The 18,244-nt window shown below is 35.3% G+C and overlaps 2 protein-coding genes across 5 annotated transcripts in view; one reads left to right on the top strand and one right to left on the bottom strand.

The window, feature by feature from the left end:
• Nucleotides 1-8,448, top strand: part of LOC106876575 (cytoplasmic phosphatidylinositol transfer protein 1) — a 43,241-nt gene extending 34,793 nt beyond the window's left edge. The window contains exons 9-10 of the mRNA XM_052971379.2: nucleotides 4,912-4,975; nucleotides 5,768-8,448. Coding sequence (XP_052827339.1) covers nucleotides 4,912-4,975; nucleotides 5,768-5,862 — 159 coding nt within the window. The 3' untranslated portion in view covers nucleotides 5,863-8,448. The remainder of the gene's footprint in view (nucleotides 1-4,911; nucleotides 4,976-5,767) is intronic.
• An 897-nt stretch (nucleotides 8,449-9,345) lies between these two features.
• The window catches only part of LOC106876574 (6-pyruvoyl tetrahydrobiopterin synthase), a 28,235-nt gene continuing 19,336 nt past the window's right edge, over nucleotides 9,346-18,244 (bottom strand). For 2 of the 4 annotated variants that reach the window (XR_016243504.1, XR_016243505.1), the window contains exons 2-8: nucleotides 16,327-16,407; nucleotides 14,786-14,865; nucleotides 13,518-13,540; nucleotides 13,168-13,224; nucleotides 11,804-11,874; nucleotides 11,200-11,419; nucleotides 9,346-9,932 (exon numbers count right to left, since the gene is read on the bottom strand). Coding sequence is in view for 2 of the 4 variants with exons in the window: in XM_014925176.3 (XP_014780662.1) it covers nucleotides 11,269-11,419; nucleotides 11,804-11,874; nucleotides 13,168-13,224; nucleotides 13,518-13,540; nucleotides 14,786-14,865; nucleotides 16,327-16,407 (463 nt within the window). In the remaining 2 variants the exon portion in view is untranslated. Of the gene's footprint in view, nucleotides 11,420-11,803; nucleotides 11,875-13,167; nucleotides 13,225-13,517; nucleotides 13,541-14,785; nucleotides 14,866-16,326; nucleotides 16,408-18,244 lie in introns of all 4 variants that reach the window. The other 2 variants (XM_014925176.3, XM_014925177.3) reach the window with 1 other exon arrangement.

Raw genomic sequence — 18,244 nt, 5'->3', positions numbered from 1 at the left:
GACAGGGTAGCTGGGTAAATTGCCAATACGTGGGATAGAAGACAGAATGCAGCTGGAAAGTTCTTTACAAATTCAATCGCTGTTCCTTTTGCTGTATAGTCTGGTTGAGACCAGTGGAATTTAGAAAGCATTTAAAAAATAACTATTCTTGTTTTCTGTGGAAATACCAAAGAAAACAACATGGAAACATCTCATTGGTTGTCCGTTGGAACCTATTTCCTGTATATTAAACTACTCTGTCAAATTTCTAGACAGGTCACTTATTTTTACATGCTCTAATTTATATGAAACTGAAATAGGTCACTTATTTCTACATGTCCCAGATAATCTGATTCTGAAATGACAGGAGACCATTCAGTCTGGTTACAAATGTCTGTCATAGAGTAGGAAGTTTATATGGTTGGTCATTATCTCTGGCCAGTCCAGTCTTAGGAAGATGAGAGATACACATGACTTTATATGGAATTATCATCATGGACGTTAAATGATGATGGTTTTGTATAAAGTCACATCTATCTCTCATCTACCTGAGACTGGACTGGCCAGAGATAATGACCAACCTTATCAACTGCCAGAGACGGTAGATCTATCAACTGTTCAAGGATTTATTAACTATAACTTTTTGTTTTACTGAAATGATGACTAAAATAAAGATGATAATTTACATTATAATCATTGAAACTGCATAGGTTGGATAGTTCTTCAAATTCAGACTTTTTACGAAACTATTTTGTATTTGGTATTCATGAAGCAGTGTTGTTGTTGTTCTTCCTCACTGTCACTGGTGCATATCTCAGAATGTCATGGGGGAGTGGTTAAGAATTTGGCTCTGATCAGAGAAGTTTTCACCTGAGAAGGTGAATATGTGGTGGCATCAAAAAACTCCTGGACTAGTTCTGTAGTATGCCAACAGATGGCAGCACATGGTTGCATGCACAGTGAGAGCTAGCAGTGACTGTCATACACTGTTGATTGGTTAACATCCTGATATAACATCTCTTATTGACATGCTACGCTCAAAATGCCATAAATGTCAGGAGATGAAGAATCAGTACAGCAGCAGGAATGTCAGATGCGTTTCAGCCTTTTGGGGCATTTTCAGTGTTTACCTGCAGCCTGATGCTTGGACGAGAATTCATTGTCTCCAGTATAAGAAACAGAGAACAAAACAGTAACTGATGCTGTGAATAGCCACCTGGTTGAATAAAAATGTGGTATATGCAATTGAGGCAGTATTTAATTAAAATAGCCACCTACGTATCATAGCTAATGTATACACACTGATGACATACCATTTCCTGCAGTATTTCTCCTAAGATTATATCTCTTATGAACATGCTGTGTTAAAAATGCAGTTCACACACAAACAGACATGTCTATCAAATCCACTCGCAAGGCTTTGGTTGGGCTGGAACTATAGTAGAAAACACTTACCCAAGGTGCCATATAGTGGGACTGAACCCAGAACCACGTGGTTGGGAAGCAAGCTACTTCACCTGTAATTTAATGGAAAAGAATTTTATTCTTCAATTGAAAAAATAAGACACTGGAATCTGATCTTTGGTAATCGTGAATTCATTGAAATGGTAAGAATAAACTGAATATATTAGAAAATTACTATTTGTAAATCTCACAATGAGAGATGTTCAGCAACAGTACTTTTGAGTAAAGATTGTTTGCTAACATAACATGGCAGTCCTGGTTTAGGAAGAATGTTGCTGTAATTTAGCCCCAGGAGACATCGTCTCCAGCTGGCTGTATGATACGACCTGTGTCCTTATATTTTCAAACATTGGAATCTAGCACCCCCCACTCACCTCAAGACAATATCTGTGTATCACGATTTCCAGGTTATTTCCCTTCATCAGCACGGAATGATCGTTCAGCTAGACACAGATCGTGTCGTTTAGCCAGCTGGAGATGATGTCTGCTGGGGCTAAATTACAGCAACATTCATCCTAAACCAGGACTGCCATGTTATGTTGGCAAACAATCTTTTTACTACAACTTTTACTATATTTTACTCTTTTAATATCAGTTGTTTGTGGACAGGATTTACTACTGAAGTTTTTCAAACTAAAACCAAAACAAGCTTCATGAATCATTTTATTTATATCAAATGAAATGTTCATATAATTTTTTAAATAAAAATCCTAAAAAAAACATATATAATTAACAGAAATTGACATCGTTTGCATCTGCAATTAATTGATCAATTTCCACTTCTGTGTTTTGAAAAGTTATGTAATTATCCAGTATGCAATTAACTGGAATTGACTGCAGTAACATAGTAAGGTATTAATTGTTACTAATTAGTAGCAAGACATTTGTTAGCACCAAAATACTCAAGTTGTAATTAAATTCAATTGATACTAATCAGAATAAGAATTTAGAATAGTTTGGTCAAACTCATTTTAGGCTTCACATGTTGGTATGTGAATATCAGATGTTGATATGTGAGGATTGTTTTAACAAATTGATGTTGATACAATTCAAAATAAAGAAAAATATCTTTTAGATATTAGCATGGCTATGTGGTTAGCAAGTTTGCTTCCCAACAACATGGTTTCATGTTCAATCCCACATCTTGAGCAAATATCTTGCACTACACCCCCAGGCTAACCAAATCCTTCTGAGTGGATTTTTGTGGACAGACAATCAAAAAAGCCTGTTGTGTGTGTGTGTGTGTGTGTGTTGGATTGGCACAAGGGTCTGTTCGGTTTTTGTTGGCACTATACTTCAAGCACTGTATTTAGTGGCTCACTGCAGCCTGTCCCTTATGCACGTACACTTGTTAGAGACTTTACACTCTCTAATGTAATTGAACATGAATTTGTAATAAGGCAGGTTCTATTTTGTGTGCTTGAAAGTGGAGAACCAAAATGAACATTATCGACACCTTGTATTTTTTTCTTTTATTTAAAAAAAAAAGGCAAGAAAATGGCAAAAACCTCTGTGTGTGTGTGTGTGTGTGTGTGTGTGTGTGTGTGTGTGTGTGCATACTTAATGCCTTGTCTCAACGGTGTACAATAGTTGGAATGAGTACCAGCAGCATAGAAGCAATGTCTTTTGTTTCTAGACTTCCATGAAAATATTATCTTGCTTAGAAACAGGAAGAGTATCAAGCCATAGCAAAAAAAACCTGTCTCAACAGAGTCTGTCTGACCCATTCTTGCAGAGAAAAGTGGATTGCAAAACAATGGTATGCTGGCAATAAAACTAACAATGCAGCTTATGTTAATTGTCTGTAGCAACCATAAAAACCAAATAGTATTATTATTCTTTCCACTACAGAACTATAGTTTGAATTTGTGTCCTTTAAATAAATAATTTAGTGTACTTTCTTTCTCTCTTTCCAACTGGGGTAGCCATGTATATCCTCTGCTGCAAGAGACCTGTTTCTGTATTTCTGTCGTGCTTTAATTTTTCATCACATGGCACAAAGCCATCTCTCCTTCAATATCAATACCCCTCTCAGTTGAAGGTTCATGTCTTGCAAGTTACTTGGTGACCTTGCTGGTTCTGGTGCCACATAAAAGCACACTCCATAAAATAGTTGGCATTAGGAAGGACATTTGGCCATAGAAACCCTGCCAAAACAGACAATTGCTTCTCAGCACAGTCCTCTGGCTTGTCAGCTCCCGTCAAATCCTCCGACCCATGCCAGCATGGAAGGTGGACGTCAGATGACGAGGACTTGTAGTTCAGTCCTTTCATCTCTACACACTGGTTACATTCATCCTTTATGTTTCTGTCATTGTTCACTGACCACATTGACAAACACCATTTAGTCCAACAAACCTTATTTTAAATGTTTCATATCTCATGCAAGTCCATCTTATCTAATTCAATTTAGTAATTAGATATACTAATTATATCTATCACATAACTTACAACTTGATAGTATCAATAGATTTAAGCAGATTATAGCTGAATTTCTTTAATCTTTTACTGTTATCTCTGAGAATTAATTGCAGTCCGGTATAAGATTAAATCTATCAATGTGACTTAAAGGATTGCTATAAAAATTACCTCTAGAAGGAAGCTGTGTGATTATCAACAGGCTTTTGTGGCTGCTCTCATATTAATGAGAAGAAAACATGGACTATGTTCTGTGTGTGTGTGTGTGTGTGTGTGTGTGTGTATATATATATAATGTGTATGCCTGTATGTATATACACACATCACACGCACACACAGAGAGATAAATATATTTTTAAAAATAGTTGATGTAGTAAGCCTAGCTGATGAGCTTCAAGTATCAATTCGGCACAGTAAGCGAAATCAATTGATGCTGGGATATCTGCCTTCCTCTTTGTATTTTTACAAATGGGAAGACTATTTCTAAATATATTTGCTGCACTCTCTGTGCATGTTTTCATATAGTCAGAGATGCATGGTTTGGGAGAGTTTTAACTCTTCTTTCAAGCAAACAGGTACATCTTGTACCTTGACTTTTAATATAAATATATATATATATATATATATATATATTATATATATATGAAACTTTGAAGTTACAGTCACCCTTTTCTTTGAAAAAGTTTAATAAACATGTACTCTACTAAATGTATTTAGTAATCCATCAGTTTAATGTTAAATTGTCGCTGATGTCATAAGGAGGAAAACATATGTATGCGCCTGACTGGTCTTCGTGCTGGTGACACGTAAAAAGCACCCACTACACTCTCTGAGTGGTTGGCATTAAGAAGGGAATCCAGCTGTAGAAACCTTACCAGATCAGATTGGAGCCTGGTGATGCCTTCTGGCTCGTCAGTCTTCAGTCAAACCGTCCAATCCATGCCAGCATGGAAAGCGGATGTTAAATGACGATGATAACACACACACACACACACACATATAAATGTATGATATTTAATAACTCTATTTCTATATTGTGTCTATTTTCAGGCGATTCGTGATATTTTGTTGCTTGGTCATCGGCAAGCAGTTGCCTGGCTTGATGAATGGTTTGGTAAGATAACCACACACTCTTTCTTTCTCTCTCCTCTTCCTCTTCTCTCTAATATATATGAGTGTTGACTTTTCTACAAGTGTTTGATGACTCTAATGTCAGCTTTAAGAAGATGTTCTCATACAGCTGAGCAAACAGAATTTTCCTAATTATTGTAATTCATTCCCAGGATAAACATTTTTTCCATTTCTTGAGTTGAGTTTTCTTAATAAATGTGCTGCTTTCTTGTCCATTTCTTTCTCCGTGACTCCCAGACTATAGAAACATCTGTGACCTTCATGTTCTTGCTATTTCTATTGTTAAATATTTAAAGAGATAGTTTTTTTCTTCTTCTTCTTCTCTAAATCAATCATAATTAATAATAATGTTTTACATTTAGTCTTTAATATGTCTGGACATTTGACCAACACTGTTGTGTTTGAACATCAATTAATATTTCTCAATATTATATGATGATGATGATGATATTGGTACCATTTTTCTATGGTGCATATTTTGTATAAATAGAGAATATATTTAGTTATATGGCTGTACCTGAAGGCGGTGAGCTGGCAGAATCGTTTGCACGTTGGGCAAAATGCTTAGCAGTATTTCATCTGTCTTTATGTCCTGAGTTCAAATTCTACCAAGGACAGCTTTGCCTTTCATCCCTCGATGGTGGAGGGTGGGGTGGTGGTCAGTAAAATAAAGTACCAGTCAAGGACTAGGGTTAAGGGGTTTCCACTTACTTTGTCCCTCAAAATTGCTTGCTTTGTGCCAAAATCTGATTATTGCTATTATTCTTATTATTAGGAATGAGTCTAGCAGACTTGCGAGAATATGAAGCTAAAATGCAGGAAGAAACTAACAAGAAACTTGGAGTTGCAGATGCCGAAAGCCCACAGTGAATGAAGAAATGTTATAATTCCACCAAATTGGATCAAAAAGATAAAAAAGAAAAAAAAAAAGGAAAAATATTCAAAGAACAAGTGAGAAATGTTGCTAAATGTCTGTATATTTATTTCTCTTCTATCTTAAACTTCTCTAGCCATCTTATGTGCCACAGTAAGCAGTTGGAATGTTATTTATTCCTGTCTTAGATTTTGAGAGGTGGGTTTTATTTTTGAAGCAATTTGCAGATAAACAGTAATATTTTATTCTGGTTACTTGGTGCCATAATGTTTTTAGAATGGAAACCTAGCAGATCTCTGCCCACATAACAAATTGGAAAATTTACAAAAGGGGAAAAATACTCATTTTATTGTTTTTATTTACTTTTTTAACAATTAGAAAGTGAAATGGTTTAATTATGATAATTGTTTTTAATAATGAAAGCCGTTATGTTCTGAAAGCAGCTACCAAAAAAAAACCTTTTGAATAGCAAAAAGGCTACCAAAGGATTTTTAACCTCAAATTTACTATTTCTTGTAGTTTTATCTACTTTGATTTCTGTTAAAAATTAATTATTCCATGTCACTCACAGTTTAATTCTTATAATGTATCTTATTAAAGATATTTAACGAAATGACAAAATTGATTGGTCAGAGAAAGTGGCCTTATATAAAAGTACATAGATGATTAGAAATGGATTCAGAGGTTGGCATCTTCAGTCCTTGGTGTTTACTAAACAACTTGGTTTGTGAGTGAATCAGTTAAATATAATTCCTCTACTTTAACTCTTTGTTAGTATAATTAGTGGTGGCCAAGGCAAGACCTTATGAACTTTTGCTCAAAAACAAAATGAAATATATATATATATATATATATTGACTCATTGACTGTGTTCTCATTGCTTGCCAAATGTTACCTGTCATCCCACCTTACACCTGACAGGTACCAGTATTATGGTTACTTCATGACAAATTGTACCCCCATCTCATTTAATTAATTAATGATCCCAAAACACTGTCAAATAATTATTCATCAAAATATTATCTGATATTATAATTAAAGAAAAAAAAAATGAAAAAAAAAAATGTTTTGAAGCAGTTTATCTCAGGAGCAGAAAGTGCGAAGATTTTCTTGCATAAAACATATTTTTAATCACTTTCTCTTGATATTTTTACTTTGAATGGATGGTCAGCGGATAGAGTCAAAAGCAACAACCACATATATAAATAACATCCATCTATCTATCTATCTATCTATAATGTGTATGTGTCAAACACTCATTTCTATATTTGTAATATTTTCAAATGTTTATTCAAGCAGGGGAACAATGGCCTGGACTGATTTTTTTCGATACTAATTTCTATTATTGTCAAAACTAAAGTGTTGTTGTCACGTTGTCATTCTTTAATTCACCTCGAACAAAACACTTTCAACATTTGGCCACAATCATTGTATACTCTGCAAAATGTCTTCCCAGCATTGTTTTCTCTGTAAACATTTCCAGGCATTTTGCTATATTTTTAGCATAAATGTCATTATTATTATTATTTTTTTTTAAGGCGGTGAGCTGGCAGAATGGTTAGCACACCAGACAAAATGCTTAGTGGCATTTCATCTGGCTTTACATTCTGAGTTCAAATTCCACCATGGTTGACTTTACCTTTTATTCTTTCGGGGTCAATAAGATAAAGTACCAGTCATATACTGGTGTCAATGAAATCAGCTATGCCCTCCCACCAAAATTTCAAGCCTTGTGAGTAGAAAGGATTGTTATCCAGCCAGTGAGCTGACAGAATGGTTAGAACATTGGACAAAAGGCCCATTGGCATATCTTCCACTTCTTTACATTCTGAGTTCCAATTTCATCAAGGTTGATTTTGCTTTTCATCCTTTTGATAAAATAAATACCAGTCATATACTGGTCTCCTATCCCCAAATTTTGACCTGTGTTAAAAATTATCATCACCATCCTCCTTAGGGCAGCAAGCTGGCTCATTAGCATGCCAGACTAAATTCTTAACAGCATTTCATCCAGCTGTTTAATACTGAGTTCAAATCCTGCCAAGATCAAATTTGCCTTTCATCCTTTCGGGGTCAATAAACCACCAGCTAAGTATTGGGGTCAGTGTAATTGACTTGGTCCTCCACCCAATCAAAATTGCTGGCCTTGTGCCTAAATTATAATTATTATGGCCGTCGTGTCTTTGATGACCGGGTGTTTGAATTTGCACCGTGTTAACATTCCTGCCAAAACTGTCTGAAATCTTTTAAGTTTCTTTTGACCCTTTATGATAAACAAAAAAAACTGTTTTATTCTTACCATTTATACAGAGGTGACATTGTGAGTTTAGTTTTCAATTGTTTCGAGATCTTTGATGTCCGTTACTCAAATTTGACAATATTATACTTTAGAAGTTTCAACATTAAATGTAAAGTTGACAAATAAACAAAAAAAAAAAAAATGGTTTAGTTTGTTCACATAAACACGTACTTGATGGTAACCTGATCTCATTTCATTGTATGATATAACTTTTTTTTTTTAAATTGCATACAATAAAAAAAAAAAATGAATAAAGTTCTGCTATTTGTGTCTTCAAAGAAAAGAGTTGGTTTTTTTCTTCTGCATGAATTTATTGTTCTTCTCATGGTTTCAGTTCTTTTTATACCTCAACAATCATTTTGTCTCAAGAATAAATCAAGATTCTGTTTCCTCAGAATAGCAGAAATAAAGAATATATCCAGTTCTGCTTCGAGCAGTGGTTCCCAACTGATTTTTGGCCATGCCACAAAATCCTGAGGCCCCCTTGTGAAAAAATAGTGCAACAGACATAAAAAAAAAATGTGTAGGAAACACACATTCACCCCCACACCACTAAATCAAATGAAATAATCACTTTAGAGACACCAGGTCATTTTCCTTTATTCAAGTTTTGACACTTTAGAGACATCACTTCCTCTGAATAGACTGAAATGACCTGATGTCTCTAAAGTGATAAAAATTGTCAAGGGAAGGGGTGTGAAGATTTTTTCTTTTTTTTTAATAACTCATTCTTGTGCGGGTGGCACATGAGATGCACCATTTTGAGCGTGGCCGTTGCCAGTACCGCCTGACTGGCTCCTGTAGGATTTTCGAGCGAGATCGTTGCCAGTGCCCCTGGACTGGCTTGTGCGGGTGGCACGTAAAAGCACCCACTACACTCTCTGAGTGGTTGGCGTTAGGAAGGGCATCCAGCTGTAGAAACTCTGCCAAATCAGACTGGAGCCTGGTGTTGCCATCCGGTTTCACCAGTCCTCAGTCAAATCGTCCAACCCATGCTAGCATGGAAAGCAGACGTTAAATGATGATGATTCTTGAATTTCTTCCTTTCTCTATTGAGATGCATGCCTCACCAAAATATTACTATGTCCTACGTTGGGAATCATGGGCTTAGAGAGAGGTTTTAACCATTCTGTTTGCATCAATATGAAATACCATTGGAAGGCATGGAGAACAGTGAACATCCAGTTTTAATAATGTATTTTATTCATTCTAAATATGTGTTCTGGTACATTTTGAATGTGAATATTTGACTGCTTTGTTTCTCATCACATCACACACGATTCTCTTTTAAGTTCTCTGGTTGTGGGTCTCCTCAGTGAAAAGTTGTTTGATCTGCTAAAAATATCAACTAAATCTCCCTGAAATAAGGAAAACTAATTGACTCATTAGATAATGTATACAAAGCATACCTTCTTCTAAAAAGACAGCACAGTAGTCCTGTTTCTGCTCCGTCAGGGGAAAAGATTTCAATCCTTCAAAATAAATTTTTGTATTCTCAAACAAATGCAAAAAAAGTCAAGTTATCCATGTTTTACTGGTGTTTAATCTTTGATGACTTCACACCTTGTTTAAGATATCCTTCTATTCGAGGGGTTTTGTCTGTAGAAGTTAACTAATATTATTGTTAAAAAGAAAGAAACCAACAAAAACATACTCCTACATGATTCCTGTCTACGTGTATCTAAGCAGGGAGTTCACTGGTTGTTATGAGATCTGTTTCTGCAGCCAGTAAGCCATCATCTTTCAAAGACATCCATCTAATTCTTTCTAAGATAATAAAGAAATCAATAATGCATGAATGTTATTGGAAACACATGAAGACAAAAGACAGATTGGGTCTTTAAAATGTGTTTTATACATTAAACAATGAAATTCAACATATTTTATATACAAACTTACATATGTATGTATGTATGTATGTATATATATATATATATATATATATATATATATATATAGACAGAGAGAGAGTAAAATGAATGGTGTTGGAGAGTGGAGCATCCAATATTTAGGACTGAGTCTTTCTCCAGGTTTAAGAGTGACTGGCAATTTCATTTAACTCTTGCCGTTACTTTTTTTCCCAAGTCATAAAAGTCTTGCCTGCGTTAAACAACCACCAGTCTCCTTGGATTCTGTTTGATCCAATACACAAACACCTTGCAATCTGGTTTTCTTATTCCAGGAGGGACAATTCAACCTATCTTTGTTTGGAAACTGGATTTCACATTCATATTTACAAGAGATAACGTTGAAGAAATTTGAAGTGATATTTATAAAGGTGTGTAAAGAGATCTGTAATATCAGAGTGTGTGTGTGTGTATATATTCTATATATATATATATATATATATATATATATATATACACACACACACATTAAGTGTTTCATTAATTTGTGAGCCAGGAAGTCTGAATCTAATCCTATGTATGTTAGCTTCAAAGGGTTAAAAGTAACGAATCTGTTGATTGGTCTTTTGCAATATTAGAATGCAGGATGATCATTGTGTCTTGAGCCATAACATAGAGATAAGTGATGCATGAAAATAAGAAAATTATATTTGAAAACCACGAAAATCAAACAAATTTTATGGTTTACTCATTATCAAAATGTTGGTCTACTAATTAGAAAGCTATAGAATGAGACACTGACAGCACAAACGTCACTCTCATTAACAGATGAAGGATACACACTGCAACAACTTGTATTTCTATTTATCCTTTACAATTTACCCAAAGGTGTTACTTTGTACCAGAGTTCACCTCCATGACAGACCTGGAGACGAGGCACCATAAAGTCTGCAAACGTTCCTGCACAGAGCTCAACACTGCAAGTTAATTTTTGTGAGATAAGTTGTACTATGGAAGCTATTTACGAAGTGGAATGGATAATTGAACGATAAGTGGTTTAGTTAATGATGCAACGCAATTTTTCAACCAATTGTCAATAGAATATTCTAAAATGGATCAATATTTTGTTTATCTAAAACTAACAGGAATTAAACAACCAAACCATGTTACTAGAATAACTCACAGACCTTTGAAGAATAGCCAATTAGGTTCAAAAACATGTTCTTTAAGAATAAACTCCTTTGATTGTGCCATCTTCATTTTGATGACGTTTTTTCTCCATAATAAGAGAAGACATTTTTTTCTGTTTCGTGTAGTTTTACTTCAAATAGAAGGTCAGCTTGATTATATTGATTCAGTTCTTCAGAAAGTTGGTTCCAGATAAAAACAACGATATTTTCTCCAGTACTGCAATCAAAAAGTAAAACCAGATATATAAAGATGTCATTCCTGTGAGAATATTTCTAAAATTCTTCCTATAATTGTTAACTAATTTAAAAACAATTTCCTGCCACAGAAACACCTAAAAAATTTGGTTTATGGTTTGAATTAAAGTCCTGAAATGAACTGATGAAATAGTAGAGATTTAAAATAGTGAGCAAGGCTCAGCACTCTACAATATTTCATTTGATATTCAATTCAATAAAGGCATTCATTGCTGGGAACGGCTGATAAAAATTACAGCTGATCGGAATGGAGTGGTCTCCCTTAGATCTTGCTCGTGTTTTCCCAAATATTTCATAATTAAATGAGAGAATTAAAATGCAACTAGAAAAGGAGGTTTTAAGTTACCTGGGGTTATATTTAAAGTATGGAACATCTTTGTCTATGTTTTTATGGTCCAAAACATCCATGACACATTTCTGGAAATTATAAACAGAAATATTCTACAAGATACAGAAATTATCAAACAATTTAAGTGGTGGGAACATTTTGTGAAGATGTAGTTTCTGTAAATCAAAATAGACTTTAAAAAGAATGTCAATCAATTAATCAAAATAAATGAAAAGACACTCAACGTACTTAGATAATAAAGTGAAATGAAAAGATGAAATAAGAAGGTGAATGAAAGGCTGTTGAGTATATAAATGCAATGAATAACAAAAGAATTTAATTTAAATAAAAGGAGAGAATTAGAATCTAAGAAGAAATTAAGAAAGCATGAATTAAGTCAAAGTTAGGAATTGTAATTAGAGAAATTAATCATTTTCTGTATATTTAACACATATGCTTATATATATATATATATATATATGACAGGCTTTCAGTTTTCGTTGACCAAATCCACTCACAAGGCTTTGGTTGGCCCGAGGCTATAGTAGAAGACACTTGCCCAAGGTGCCACACAGTCACTCCTGCGCTAATATATGTTTATATATATATATATATATAAAATTCTGAGTTGGAAGCAACTCTAATAATATAATCCTTATTGAAGCCACATGCTTAATGCATGAATTTTGTTTCAACTCTGTATTTCCCTCCATGGATAAATTTAAATAAAGAACTGACAGATGTAGAGATGGGCATGGCTGTGCAGGTAAGAAGTTTACTTCCCAACCTCGTGGTTCTTGGTTCAGTCCCACTGTGTAACAGCTGGAGTAAGTGTCTTCTACTACAGCTGCCAAGTTGACCAATGCCTTATGAGTGAATCCAGTAGGTGGAAACTGCAGAAAGCCTACTACACACACACAGACACATACATGCACGCACACAAGCACATATGTGTGTGTGTGTGTGTGTGTGTGTTTGCCAGAATATTCATGAATGTTGGTATTCTGTAATTGTCATTAACATAGTATGGTGCTGATGCCAACATTTCTTGTTGACATCACAGCCAGTCACTCAAGGCTTTCAAAGACATTCAGAGTATAAAAAAAAATATTCCTTGCCTGAAAAACAAGTAAGAACTAGAGATAAGAAAAGTCTCCAGCTGTGAAATCATTCCCCATTGACCCACAACTTGTTCAGCAATTAAAGCATGGAACAATGGACTTTGAGAAGGAATGACTCAATATTTGAAATGACTATATGTCCCAAGATAAATTTCCTGAATACCAAAGAAAGAAAAAAAGGAAAATGAATGAATTTTGTATGGCTGAAAAATGGTTAGGTTAGAGATGAACATGTAGAATATGGAATATCATGTGACTTACATTGATTATTTGTTTCAAATCAACTATATTGATCACCATTCCTGTCACTGGATCCACCTGCAAACAGCAGAAGAGAAACAGCAGAAAGTTACAGCAAAAGAATTTCTCTCTGGTTCAACAATTAAATTGCTTACCAAATATTTAAGATTTTTTAATGGATTCCTTCTAATATATCCGTATGGACAGAAGAATATTTACAAGTTTTTAATTAAATAGCAATAGAGGAAAACACACTGGTCTTTAACGATAGTAGATAACAGTAGAGGTAGGGGTGTGTGGAGAGAACTAATTATCAATTTTTAATTATGATAGACAGCAGGAAAGGTAGGGGTGCATAGAAGAATACTTACTGGACCTTTAAGTGCCACTTCCACTGAAATAGACAAGAAAAGAAGAAAAGTGAACAGAAGACAGAACATAAACAATTGAGATCTTATAACAGAAAATCACTTTCCACTGCTGAATACAAGGCTTTCTAGAAGAAGTGTTTAATGTTGGGAAATAATACATATTAGAGGATAATCTGATGTAACTGCTAAGTAGAGTGCTCTAAGAGTATGTCGTTTAGAAATTATATACATGGTGAATATTGCTCAAGTATACAGAACAGTGCTACAGACACACAGACATCTCAGACCACATTGGAACACAGCTTATATATCATCATCATTTAACGTCTGCTTTCCATGCTGGCATGAGTTAGATGGATTAGCTGGAACTGAGAAGCCAGAGAACTTCACCAGGTTCCGGTCTGTTTCGGCATGGTTTCAGCAGCTGGATGCCCTTCCTAATGCCAACCACTCCAGGAGTGTAATGCATGCTTTTTTTATGTGCCACTGGCATGGGTGCCATTTACACGACACTGGCAACAGCCACAACCACAATTTCATGGATGCCATTTACAACATACCCACAACAGACAACATGCTTAGTGGCATTTCTTCCAGTTCTTCACATCATGAGTTCAAATCCTGCTGAAGTCAATGTTTCCCTTCCTTTGGAGTAGATAAAAAGAAATACCAGAGAAGTACTGGGGTCGATGTGATTGACTTGTCCCCCTACCCTCAGAAAATTACTGGCCTTGAGACTGGTAACGGATGAGCATCTTGTTCAGGAGGAATACTGTGACTTCAGTCGTTTATACGCCGAAGAAGCTAAGAAAGAAGTTTTTTGAGCCGAAGAAGCTAAGTAAGAAGTTCTTTGAGCCGAAGAAGCTAAGTAAGAAGTTCTTTGAGCCGAAGAAGCTAAGTAAGAAGTTCTTTGAGCCGAAGAAGCTAAGTAAGAAGTTCTTTGAGCCGAAGAAGCTAAGTAAGAAGTTCTTTGAGCCGAAGAAGCTAAGTAAGAAGTTCTTTGAGCCGAAGAAGCTAAGTAAGAAGTTCTTTGAGCCGAAGAAGCTAAGTAAGAAGTTCTTTGAGCCGAAGAAGCTAAGTAAGAAGTTCTTTGAGCCGAAGAAGCTAAGTAAGAAGTTCTTTGAGCCGAAGAAGCTAAGTAAGAAGTTTTTTGAGCCGAAGGCCTCAAAGAAAATAAAAACAAAAAAAAAGACTAAGATATGGTAGTAAAGAACAGCCAGGAACAAAAAACAAATGGAAGCAGCACCAGTTTAGACTAATGTACTGACCTTTATAGTTGTGGCCATGGCCATTAATGTGGTTACATTTTCCATAAATCTTCTGATTCACTTCATCACTAAGACAGGGACTAAAATATAAAAAGAGAAACATTGAAATAACATTCGTCCTAAAAGTATTGTTTATGTCTGCACATGCTGGGCCTTGTCCCTGTACCCAATTTGCCCCTGTCAAACACTACCCCACATCTCATCTTTCAAACACCTATTCCTCCATCAGTCTTCTAACTACTCACCTGCTGTAATCATTTGAAACTAGAATCAGCACACATCTTATTCCCCTTTAGGGCTACTAGTTAAATCCTTCTTCCCCCACAATCACTTCCCATTAACGTCATTCCCTGATTCTTTCAGGATGATAATGTGCCAATTCACACAGCTAAAGTTGTTACCGAATGGTATGAGGAACATTCTCGTGAAGTTGAACATCTTATCTGGCCACTACAGTCCCCAGATCTCAATATTATTGAACATTTATGGTGCATTTTAGAAAAACAAGTAAGGAGTCGATATCCTCCATCATCATCATTACAAGAACTGGAGACTGTTTTAGCTGAAGAATGGACAAAAATTTCCTTTGGAAACAATTCAAACTTTGCAAGAGTCCATACCTCATAGAATTCAAGCTGTAATTACTGCCAAAGGTGGTCCTACCCGATATTAAAATAAATTTGTTGGAAATTTTAAGGTGTTTCCATCATTTTGTCCAACCCCTGTATACTAATTTAGTATCAATATTTTAATGATGATAATAATTATTAAATACTATGGTTTTTCTTCTGAGCCCATCTAGCTATGTGGCGCATAAAACTTAGTTTGCACAAGACCTATGCTCAACGCCCATTTCCAGCATCTCTTGTATATTTCCTCTACAGCAAGACACCTGTTTCTGTCTCTCATCTTGCAAGTACTTGGTGACCCTGTCAGTGCAGGTACCACTTAAAATCACCCAGTCCACACTGTAAAGTGGTTTGTGTTTGGAAGGGAATCCAGCTGTAAAAATCCTGCCAAAACAGTCACAGAAGTCTTGGTGCAGGCTTCTGCCTGGCTGGCTCTTGTGAAATTATCTCACCCATGCTAGCATGAAAGGCAGACATTAAACGATGATGATGATTATTATATATATATATATATATATATATATATATATATTGACAAAGCTGCAACTGTTTCTTTTTACACCATGAATGGTGATATAAGCCTTCAGCTACGACTAATGGTAATCCTGAAATTCCTTATCAGTATTTTAGTGTTGTTGTAATAATCTCCCATTGATCTCAAATCTCCAATTATCTTTAACAAATGAGAAAAAAAAGTCTAAAAATACTATTTCTCTCCCACCAACTCCCACCAAATACTCTCTGTTTGTCTCTCTCTCTCCAGATTCCTCTCCTTTTAACATTTTCAGATTATTTCTCTAATTGGTGTTTGTAGACTTAATCCACCAAAACTAGACAAAGAGATAATCCATTGTACAGAACAATTTATTTGCCAGGTCTCCTTTAGAGAAATCTGAAGAAACTGTTACTTACTTGTGTAATCTATGGCAGGCACTAAATGTTTCAATACGGCGGGCCAAGACGACTGGTCGGTCATTGTCACTGGGCATTTTACTGGAAGGCCATTTAAGAATAAATATAAATACTAAAACAGGAAATACATTAAAATATATAATAGTATCAGCGCTAAGCAGTGATGAAGAATAAAAGAACTTTAGGTTAGTGGCATATTTTAATGTCTAAAGACAAATTCACTGCAGTTGTAATGGACAGAAAATTCTCACTTATGGTAAAAGGTGTAAAAATAGCATATCTTAGCAAATTCCTACACTTGTTTCTAGCTCCTTGGCCTTCCTCAATGGGAGATACTGAAGGGAGATAACTTGAGCAGATTCTAATACCATAGCTTTATATTAACCCATTAAGTCCCACTGTCCTATAAATAGGACACGAAATGAGAACATTAAATAAGTTATTTCACATTGTCTCAGTGTCCTATTTATAGGCCACTGCAAAAAAGATATATGTATTTGCATTGGGAGCCCTTCACATCGAAGATCGTGATTGTCGTACGCTGACGAAGGGTAAATACCCAGAAACCCGGGTCCGTGCATATCACGTCAGATCGACGATGGGAAGGATGACTTCCCTTTGCAAATACTGACCGGACACAGAAAGTGTGTCAATAGACAGCTGGAGAAGATGTTCTCTTGGGGCTACAAGCTACAGTAGCATTCACCCTTAGGGGTTAGCCGCATTTAAGTGACAAATATACTTCAAGAAGAGGACAAATATCTGTCAAATGTAAATAATATTCATTCAATTTCTATAAATTTCCCCAATGGATAATTTGATGAGATGGATCAAGGGATTTAAAATAGGATTCTGTTTTTTTTTTTAAGAGGTCTACAAGGACCCTGTGCTGGTGCCACATAAATAGTACTTGTGCCAGTGCCACATGGAAGTGCTTGTGCCAATGCCATATTAAAAGCATCCAGCACATACTATCAAAAGTGGTTGGCATTGGGAAGGTCATCCAGCCATAGAAACCATATTCAGGAATCTGGTGTAGCTCTTCTGCTTGCCAACTCTGGTCAAACTGTCCAACCCATGCCAGCATGGACAACAGACATTAAAGGGTGATGATGACAACAGGTGCAAGTGTGGCTGAGTGGCTAAGAAGCTGAATTTGTAACCACATGGTTTTGGGTTCAGTCCCACTCTATGTCAAATGTCTTCTTATGGCTCTCAACTGACCAATGCTCTATAAGTGAATTCGGCATATAGAAACTGTGTGGAAACCTGTAGAGTCCTCCCACCACAACCCATCTTCCCAACACTGCCTTCTCCCAACCATGCTCACTCACCTCTGCATTCCCCCAGCCCTCCCCCACATACCTACCTGCACACAATATGTCTCATTTTGTAAAGCACTTTTCGTCAATCTTTCAAAGAAAGAACACCAGAAGTGAAATTGTTTGGCAATTTCTGTAAAAACATTTTTATTTCTTTAATTTTTTTAGCTAAATAGATTATGTCTATGCCTTTTTTTGTGTGTATGTATGTGTTTATGTATGTATGTATGTAAGTATATGCTTATATGCCTATGTGTATACATATGTATACTTGTGTACACACACACACACACACACATATATATATATATATATATATATATATATATATATATACACAAATATACATATACACACACGTAAACACACAATACATACACAAAAAATGTATAAACATAACAGATTCTGCTGGAAAAATATATTAAAGAAATAAATATTTTTTACGGAAATTGACAAGCAAATAATTTCACTTTTCATAGACTTTCTTCGAAAGATTGTCCAATTCTTTTTACTGTTTATTATTATTTTTTTATTTAAAAATAATTTAATTTGATTTTTTTTTCTTGGCATTTCAGGAATTTTTGTCAGGCAAGTCT

The sequence above is a fragment of the Octopus bimaculoides genome, chromosome 10 (genome assembly GCF_046866305.1).
Source record: "Octopus bimaculoides isolate indiv1 chromosome 10, ASM4686630v1, whole genome shotgun sequence".
Classification (NCBI taxonomy): Eukaryota; Metazoa; Mollusca; class Cephalopoda; order Octopoda; family Octopodidae; genus Octopus; species Octopus bimaculoides.
The sequence above is the reverse complement of the archived record's forward strand: the minus strand, read 5'-3'. Positions and strand labels throughout refer to the sequence as shown.